At 48.9% G+C, this 10,117-nt stretch overlaps 1 protein-coding gene across 1 annotated transcript; it reads left to right on the top strand.

The window, feature by feature from the left end:
- Positions 1-8,489: 8,489 nt before the first annotated feature.
- LOC127567919 (5-hydroxytryptamine receptor 1E) lies at positions 8,490-9,584 on the top strand. The gene has a single exon (XM_052011127.1). It carries the CDS (start codon positions 8,490-8,492, stop codon positions 9,582-9,584), a length of 1,095 nt encoding a protein of 364 aa, XP_051867087.1.
- Positions 9,585-10,117: the final 533 nt, after the last annotated feature.

The following is a 10,117-nucleotide window of genomic DNA, read 5'->3' as shown; positions in this document are numbered from 1 at the left end:
CATTATGCTAACCATTACACTACAGCGTAGCCCCTTTGATATCCCCTATCTTCCCGTATTCCCATTTTTTGTAGATTTCTGTGTGCTGCAACATACTGTCGCTGTTGTAGTTCTCTGCGAGTGGGCTGGTCTTACTGTCATCTTCCTCCTGGGAGAGCAGACAGCCCCATTGTTCATCATCTCACCCCAGAGATGCAGTGCTCCCTCAGCACACGACTGTACAGAAGCATCAATCTCCATCATGTATTCAAATCTCCAGCTGCATTTCTCAGACTTTAGCTGACACCGAGCTAATATTCACATCCTGCTCTTCTGTGTTAGGGTTTATCTACCAATAAGACACCTTGAGCTCCCGGAGTGCAGGGCAAATTACTATTTACAGAGTGATTACAGACGGAAGGGACATCAGGATACAGCCATTTCAAACTAAAATCTTGTTTCCTCCAGGCTATTTTCTTATCAACTGTTTATCTTTCAAACAGAAGGTTTACCTTTTTAATTCAAAGATGAAATGTGTGCGTAACATCTTTCGTCAGGAAGTTACTTTCCCACCATTCAGGTAACAGGAACATTCAGCACCAACACTCTGCAGCTGCTGATCTCTGTTAGGCACATTTAATACGTAATTATTCCATTCTCTGGATGTCGTAAACAAAACCAGATTTTTCATTGGCCTGGACTATTGCAGCCAGTCCCTGCACCAGGAGCCAATTAAACCTTTCACTCCTTTTGACCAACTCACAGCCTGAAAGCCTTCCAGCTTGGCTCTGCCACAGTGGATTCCAAACTGAATAAAGGGACATCTGTGGAGACACAAGAGACTGAAGATGCTGGAGAATTCAATGACTGGGGAACAGACAGTATCCTTTGTGAGCGGGACCAAGAGCTGCCTTTCTGGTGCCAGGGCAAGGAACAGCAAGAATGGCTTGAAAGGATATTGCAGAGGGAGAGCTGAGATCCAGCCGAGGTTCCTGCTGGGACAAAACCAGAGGATGTAATTACACCAGGAGAGGAAAATATGAACTGTGTGGGTATAAAACATTATAGAGTAAAACTGCTGAGGTTCTGTAGCTCATATAATTGTTATTACACAAATGCACAAAGCATATGACAACCTGAGTGAATTGCAGGCACCGATTCAACCTGCTGGTTATGATACAGTAGCTATTACTGAGACATGACTGTGAACTGACTATTTCAGGTGAGAAGGTGTTTTTTGTAAAGGGGCATCTGTCACCATCAAAACATTTTGAATGCTGAGTGGTCAGATGGGAAAAGCTCATGTGTTTTACTCGCAAGGTTTCACCCACTGTGTCCATTGTGACTTTATGGTACCTTTTTTACATGGTACATATATGGAATGAGCTGCCAGAGGAAGTGGTTGAGGCATGGACAATAACAATACTTAGAACACAGTTGGACAGGTACATGGATAAGAAAGGTTTATAGGGATATGGGCCTAATGTGGGCAAATGGGACTAGCTTGGATGGGCATCTTGGTCGGCATGGATCAGTCGGGTCGAAGGACTGTTTCTGTGCTGTAAGGCTCTGTGGCTAAATTGTTCCCCCTCACGTGTATCCCATTTCCTATTGGAAGTCCAATCTGTTTCCAGCACCTAAAGGGCATGAAATCCAGATCACCACCATTCTGTCTGTACAAATGGGCTTCCTCCTTCCACCACCACTCTCCCCCCCCCCCTCCACCCCCGTCTGTTGCCCATTACTTCAAATCTGTGTTCCTGGCCATTGAACCGTCCCCAGTGGGAGCAGCTTCCCTTTACTGTCCCTCTCTAAACCCTCCATGATGTTTTACACCCCATTTAATCATCACTCCAGTTCGATCCCCCCAATTCTCCAATCTAACTTTGTTGCTGAAATGCCCCTTTCCTGAAACTGTTCCAGTAACTCTCTTCCTCGCCCTCTCCAGGACCTTCCCGTCCTTCCTGAGGAAGGTGATCAGCGATGGAAACACATCTCCAACTGTGGCCCAACACAACCTCCCTGTTTTTGTTCTATGTGCTCTGCTCATGAATCCCAGGACCCCTTGCCCTTCACCAACAACTCTCTCATCATGTCCTGACACTTTCAGGGGTTCCTTCACACATAGACCAAGGTCCCCGTGTTCCTGCACATCCTTTATAAATCTGCAGCAACACACAAAATGCTGGAGGAACTTAGCAGGTCAGGCAGCGTCTATAGAGAGAAATAGACAGTCAACATTTCAGATCGAGACCCTTCTTCAGGACTAGAGAGGGGAGATAGCCAGTGTAAAAGGGTGGGGCGGGGTGGAGATGAAGGAGCAACAGCTGGCAGGTGATAGGTGAATCCAGATGAGAGGGGGAAGATAGGCAGGCGAGGGAGGGGGGGAATGATGTAAGAAACTGGGAGGTGATAGGCGGAAGTGACAAAGGGTTGAAGAAGATATAATCTGATAGGAGAGGACAGTGGATGATGGAATTAAGGGAAGGAGGTGAGGAGGGGAACCAGAGGGAGGAAGGTGTGGGCGATGGGCAGATCGAGAGGGTGGGAGAGGGGAAAGAGATGGAGTGAAGGGGCCAGTGGGATAAGGGAAAACAAAGGGGGGAACAGAGGAGAGTGGTTACTGGAAGTTGGAGAAATCGATGTTCGTGCCATTAGGTTGGAGACAACCAAGGTGGAACATGAGATGCCGTTGCTCTAACCTGCACCAAGCCTCCACTTCACACTAGAGGAGGCTGTGGACAGACATGTCGGTGTGGGTATGGGAAGTGGAATTGTAAGATATCTTTATCAGTCACATGTACATTGAAACACACAGTGAAATACATCTTTTTGCGTAGTGATTTGGGGGGCAGCCCGCAAGTGTCGCCACGTTTCTGGCGCCAACATAGCATGCCCACAGCTCCTAACCTGTACGTCTTTGGAATGTGGGAGGAAACCGGAGCACCCGGAGGAAACCCACGCAGACACAGGGAGAACGTACAAACTCCTTACAGACAGTGGCCGGATTTGAACCTGGGTCGCTGGTGCCGTAAAGCGTTAAGCTAACCGCTTATGGCTGGTCACTGGGAGATCCTGGCAGTTACGGTGGACAAAGCAAAGGTGCTTGATGAAACGGTTCGCACCGATGTAGAGGAGGCAGCACCAGGAGCACCAGATGCAATCTGCAGTCTTTCTTCTGTCTGCCATTTAGTCTTAATTGTCTCCCCCTATTCTTTCTGCCAAAATGCTTCAGTTCACAATTCCCTGTGTCAAATTACCATCCTCCTCACTGTGTAACACGCCTCCCGAGTTTTCCAGGCGTTGAAACCAAGAGTGGCTGGCTCAATGCGGTTGGGTTTGGGATAAATATTTTTAATGTTCTGACATCCCATTCATCCCAAACCTTTCCATTTTGGAGGAGAGTAGGGTTAAATACCAACCTTCCCGCAATGCTTGTGTTCTCCCTGGCTACAAGTCTGTAACCTCTCTCTACCAGAGGCACAGTCCCACCCACACCTCTGCTCTCAGGATCACTGTGCACTCACCACCCAGCCAGTTCCTAGCACTAACCTTGAAGTCCTGTGTGTTTCCTGGAGCTTTGATATGAAGCTGTGCTCCAATCAGTTTGCAGTTCTCGACTGTGAGCAGAGTTAGTTGAAAGCTGTTGTAACGTTGGTGGCATTAGTTTGCGTGTGGTGCAGAGACTGTGAAGTGAAAGTGAAGTTTGGACAGGCTTGCCCATCCGCTGGCGGGAGCTTAGAAGGAGAAGAAAAAGCAGCATTTACTCAGCATTGATGGATGATGCTGATGGTCTCAGGACTATGCAAAGGTCCCAGAGAATGTGCTGTGGAATTTACCTGCTGAACCTGTGCTATGCTGGATCTGCCAAGTGAATAGTAATGCTGTTCATTTCCAATGGACAGGAACGGATGTGAGGGAGAGAGATAGATTTCAGGAACTTACATTGTGTTTACTTGGATGAATGCACACAGTCTTTTTTACCAGGATTGAGGAATGAAGAACTAGAAGACACAGGTTTAAGGTGAGAGGGGAGAGATTCAATTGGAAGCTGAGGGGCAACTTTTTCACCCAGAGGGCGGTCCATATATGGAATGAGCTGCCAGAGGAAGTGGTTGAAGCAGGTACATTAACAACATTTAAAAGGTACTTGGACAGGTACATTTTTTTTATTTACAGCGCAGTAACAGGCCCTTCCGGCCGAACGAGTCCGCGCCGCCCATTTTAACCCCAAATTAACCTACCCGTACGTCTTTGGAATGTGGGAGGAAACCAGAGCACCCGGAGGAAACCGGAGCACCCGGAGGAAACCCACGCAGACATGGGGAGAACATACAAACTCCTTACAGACAGCGACGGGAATCAAACCCCGATCGCTGGCACTGTAATAGCGTCACGCTAACCGCTACGCTACCGTGCCGCCCATCTTGGGTAGGAAAGGTTTGGATGTGGGTCAAATGCAAGCAAATGGGACCAGCTTCGATGGGATTCTTAGTCAGCATGGACCAGTTGGGCTGAAGGGCCTGTTTCCGTGCAATATGACTCTATATTATCTAAATCAACAGAATATTTATTGTTTACCAAAGGCAAATAAAACACATTGCTGGAACTGAAATAAAATAGCAAATGCTGGAAGGAGGTCAAGCAGCATCTATGGAGACAGAAGGAGTTAGTGTTTCAGGTCAATGACCCCCATAGGAACTACTGACAAGGTGGGTGCTGCTGTTGTTTGGTGATCAACCCTCCATCTTGTAGGGGGAGAACGCCAGCTCTCTCACACCTCCTCAGAACACCTGCTAGACCAGCACATAACCAGGGAGTATCAGGCCACTGTTTCCCACAGAGTCCCTGACCTCTTCTTCAACCTCATAATTCCTCAAACCTGCACACCCCACTTCTATTTCCTCCCAAATATCACAAACTGGATTTTTCCAGTGGATTGATCCTGTCAGTCTGTTCTTGCCCCACAAAACTCACTTCTACCTACTTTGAGCCCATTTTTTCTCTCCTCATCGAGGCTAAGCCAACAGTTCTGATGAATGACCATCAGTCTGAAACATTATCTCTGTTTCTCTCTCCAAAGACACTGCCTGACCTGCTGAATGTTTCCAGTAATTTCTGTTCCCTTTAATTGTTTTTTAGTATTTTTCAGTGTTTTATGATTTAATTATTTTTTTCTTAATTTAACAGTTATGATTAACTTTTGATAGATTTTGAACATTGATGATTGGCAGGGACTCTCCATTTTGACACTGAGAGGTGGGGCTGAGCCACTGTCAAATGTTTCAGTGAGAGGGGTTTGTTCAGGCCTTGCCGTGCAATGCTATTTATGGTCAGAGGTCCTTGCACTCCACGCAACCAAGCTTTATTCAGGAGATTGCTGTTCCAGGGCAGAGCAGACTTCACAGGTAGGGGAGTGGGGAGTGCAGGACATTCACCAGTGCCAACAAATCCCAGGTGGCCGTCACATGGAAGTGACTGTTTCACAGTCTTCACTTTAAATGTTTCTGCACTTTTAGCACTATTTAACTTGTCCGAAGCCAGTCGTAACCCGACTATATTTTTAGGGGTTATAATGTTTGTGGAATTTAGGTAATTTCATGATAAAATATATTTCATAAAAACATCATCTGGAAATGCTCCCAAAGTTAGAGTTTCAATCCTAAAGACTGCCCTTCAGAACTGACAACCCGAGCAATCAGTTTCTAATTAAAACATTTGCAATCTTCCCATTTCTTAACACAGCCTGAGCCCACCTATAATGTGGAATGGTCCTCACGAGGTCTGCTTTTGAAAAGGTACAAGGTACAAATTCAACCAGAATTGAACAAAGAACTCATAAGCATCATTTAAAATGATTGAAGGTTTGATTCATTTGACTAGAGTCTTTGCTGAGATTTCGTTACAGTAGAAAATCCTGGAAATATTCAGCAGGTCAGGCAGCATCTATGGAGAGTGAGAGAGAAAAACAGTCAACACTTCAGGTCAATGACCTTTCATCAGAAGAGAGAGACTGCAGATGCTGGAATCTGGAGCAACAATCTGCTGGAGGAACTCAGCGGGTTGAGCAGCATCTGTGGGGAAAAGGAATTGTCAACTTTTCGGGTCGAAACTCTACATCAGGACTGAGAGTGAAGATGGCTGGTATAAAGTGGAGTGGGGGGGGGTGGATGTGGTGAGAAAAGATTCCGAGGCGACTGGTGGACTGAGGAGGGGTGTAAGGTGACAGGCAGGTAGTGCCGGGTAGGGGAGGTGAGCAGGGGAATGATGGAGGCAGACAGAGAGTGAGAGGGAATAGGGGGAAAAAAGATGGGGCGAGGTGGGGGAGGGGAGTGTGAAGATAGGGGACAGCTGCTGGAGGGAGATGAGGAGGAACACAAAGGGCTACCAGTGCTGGATTAAGATAAGTAAAGGAGGTGAGAACAGGAACCATTAGGAGGGAAGTGAACTGCAGTTGGAACCAGAATGGGGGGAGTGGGGGAGGGGAACCTGTGTGTGAAGTGGGTGGGTGGAACCAGGAGGGGGAGGGGGATGAAGATGGGTAAAGGGAGTCTGGAAGGGGCCGGGGTGGGGGGGGATGGGTGCGGTCATGTGGGGAAGAAGACAAAAATGGGAAGACTGGAGGAATCCATCAATCCACCTCCTCAGTCCATCAATCACCTCAGAATCCTTTCTCACCACTCCCTTCTCCTCTCTGTGCTGGCCATCTCCCCTCTCCACTCTCAGTCCTGATCCAGGGTTTTGACCTGAAACATCGACAATTCCTTTCTCCCTACAGATGCTGCCTGACCCGCTGAGTTCCTCCAGCAGATTGTGTGTTGACTTTTCATCAGAACACTGTTTTTGTCTCTCCACAGAGACTGCCCGACTTGGCAGATCCAACCTGAAGCATTAACTCATTTTCTCCTTCCATAGATGATGCCTGACCTGCTGGCTAATTCCAGCAATTTCTGTTTTTATTTCAGATTTCCAGCACCTGCAGTGTTTTGCTTCCTTCTATAATCCCCTTATGAAGCCACTCTTGCAAACCATGAGGGCATCTTCAAATCATCATGTACAGATCATCATTCTCTCCTATTGCAAAGTGACTATAAAAGATGCTATTTGCTTGGTATCTCGTGACAAGATTCAGTGAGAAATGTTTACAAATTACAGGGGCAGGAAACAGCAAAACATTTTTTTGTAACTTGTGTTTCAGCACATTACTGTTCACCTCATTAGAGTTCGCCTCAGCACCTAATATGCACACAGTGACCTCTCAACTGTCAGTAATGCTGACTGCAAAAAATGTCAGTCTAATCATAATGGGATGTATCTCCAAATAAACATTTGTCCCCGCAGTTTTGCTAAGGGAGTGGAAGTGCTTTGTTGAATTGATGTCCAAAGGTTATCGTTGTGAGTCCTGCAAACACATCTTGTTTCTTGATACCACCATAACATTTTTCTCAGCAGTCACATCATTGAATATTACAGCTGCACCAGAAGTTGGGCATTTATCATACTTATTAATCCTGGAAGGTTGTGATTTGACTATGTTCTTACTCTAGTTACAGGAAAATGTAATCCTGTGTATGTACAAGACGGGAGCAAACATTGCCTGATATCTGCACCTAACGTGAGCCAGTGTAACAACACAAAGGTAGGTGTTAAAGATGGAGATGTCACGGCTGAGAGCACTAGATACAGCAAAGGCCAGGCAACATCCCAGCTGTAGGACTGAAGACCTGTGCTTCAGAACTAGCTGCACCTCTCGCCAGGCTATTTTGGTACAGTTACAACACTGACAATGTGGAAGATTGTGGTGAATCAGCAGTCTGTTACACACCATGCACAGTAGAGAGTTGGCCGTCCATTACACTCCACACTCAATACAGTGGCGGTTTGTAACAATACATGTCAAATGAAAATTGGCAGTCTGTTACATGCCACACTCAAAAGAGAATCAACAGCCCACTTCATTCATTCCAGGCCCAACACAGCAGCAGCGTTACACAGCGTTCAGCCAAGATTCACCTGTCTGTTGTGTGCCAAACCTAATAGGTGGAGGTTCATTACACACCATGCACAATGGGGCAGCAGTTCATTACACACCATGCACAACAGGGCAGCAGTTCATTACAGCACCTCCCCCCACCCCCCGCAAGGGCAGAGTTCATTACAGCCCACCAAACCCCCCAACAGGGGAGTTCGTCACAGGGCGGCAGTTCCTTACACACCCTCTGAGGGACGGGGATGGGATTAGAGAGGACAAGGGCTGATGGTTGGATTACCATGGTCAGATGGACCTCAGAGTATTTGCAGAGGCTTTACACAAGTGGATTTTCTCCTTTTCAGCATATACTTCTTCCGTCCTGGGCTACTTTATGGTAAGGATCGATGTTTTTGGATCTGTCACCTGGCAGTGAAGTGTAACTGATCAACCCCATTAATCGGAGAACGGCTCAGTGAGAAGCGTTGCCCCCGTGATGTTCTGGAAAACATAAACATCTGCAGTCCGACCGCATGAAACGATGAACTTCACCAACTGCTCACTCGGCTCCTGTCCAGAACGGACAAGAACGTTCACCGAGAAGACCATCGTTGCTTTGACCCTCTCCCTGATCATGCTTCTGACAACGACGTTGAACTCAGCGGTAATAGCTGCTATTTGCATTACAAAGAAACTGCACCAGCCTGCCAACTATCTGATCTGCTCCCTGGCTCTCACCGACCTGCTCGTTGCCACTTCAGTAATGCCCATCAGCATTCTGTACATCAGCATGGAGTCCTGGGTTCTGGGTCACGTTGTCTGCGAAGCCTGGCTGAGCCTGGACATGACCTTCTGCACGTGTTCCATCCTTCACCTGTGTGTGATCGCCCTGGACAGGTACTGGGCTATCACAGACGCCGTGCAGTATGCAGGGAAAAGGACGGCCAAGCGGGCAGTGTCCATGATAGTTGCCGTGTGGGCCATTTCGGTCTTTATATCCATGCCGCCCCTGTTTTGGAGAAGCCACGATGTTACTGGAACGGAGCAACAGTGTACGATTAGGCACGACCATGCCATCTACACCATTTACTCCACCTTCGGAGCCTTTTACGTGCCGCTGACTTTAATCCTCATCTTGTACTACCGCATCTACAATGCGGCCAAGACCCTTTACCTGAAGCGCGGCTCCAGCCGACGCTTGAGCCAACGCGGCAGCGGCAGCCAGTCCTCCAGCTACACCAGCTGCAAGCTGGCTCATTCCTTCTGCGTGTCCGAGACGCCCAGCACCGAGCCCGGCGTCGAAAGCCACTGGGGCGCGGCGGTGGTGAGCAGGGCGGACGGTGAGGACGGGCTGGGGAACGGCGCGGAGCCGCCGCAGATCTCCAGCGGCAGGGAGCGCAGAGCAGCACGCGTGCTGGGACTTATCCTGGGCGCCTTCACCGTCTGCTGGCTGCCCTTCTTCGTTAAAGAGCTCCTCACCGGGATGCACCTCTGGGTGGTCTCGCCGAAGGTGGCTGACTTCCTGACCTGGCTGGGCTACGTCAACTCGCTGATTAACCCCCTGCTCTACACCAGCTTCAACGAAGATTTCAAGTTAGCCTTCCGCAAGTTTACAACCTGCAGAAAGCACAGTTAACACTCACAGACCACCCACCTCACCCTGACCCGACCCCACCCCATCCCTCACCTCACCCCATCCCCACCACACACCAACCCTCACCACATCCCCACCGCACCTCATCTCCCCACACCCCATATCCACCACATAACTCCCCTCACCCCATCCCCAGCACACTCCATCCCCACACCACCCTGACCCGACCCCGCCACACCCCTCCATCACCACACCCCATCCCCACCACACCCCATCCCCACACTCCATCCCCACCACACCCTGACCTGACCCCACCACACCCCTTCACCAACACCATCCCATCCCTACCACACCCCATCCCCCACGCCATCCCCCACCACACTCAATACCCCCACACCCCCACCCAACCACACCACTCCCCCATCCCATCCCCACCACACTCCATCCCTCCACACCCTGACCCGATCCTGCCACACCCCTTCACTACCCAACCCCATCCCACCCCACCCCCACCCCATCCCCCACCCCATCCCCCACATACCTCATCCTCACCCCATCCCCCACCCCATCCCCCA

The sequence above is a fragment of the Pristis pectinata genome, chromosome 3 (genome assembly GCF_009764475.1).
Source record: "Pristis pectinata isolate sPriPec2 chromosome 3, sPriPec2.1.pri, whole genome shotgun sequence".
NCBI classification, from domain to species: domain Eukaryota; kingdom Metazoa; phylum Chordata; class Chondrichthyes; order Rhinopristiformes; family Pristidae; genus Pristis; species Pristis pectinata.
Note: the sequence above shows the minus strand (reverse complement) of the source record. Positions and strands in the feature narration are given on the sequence as shown.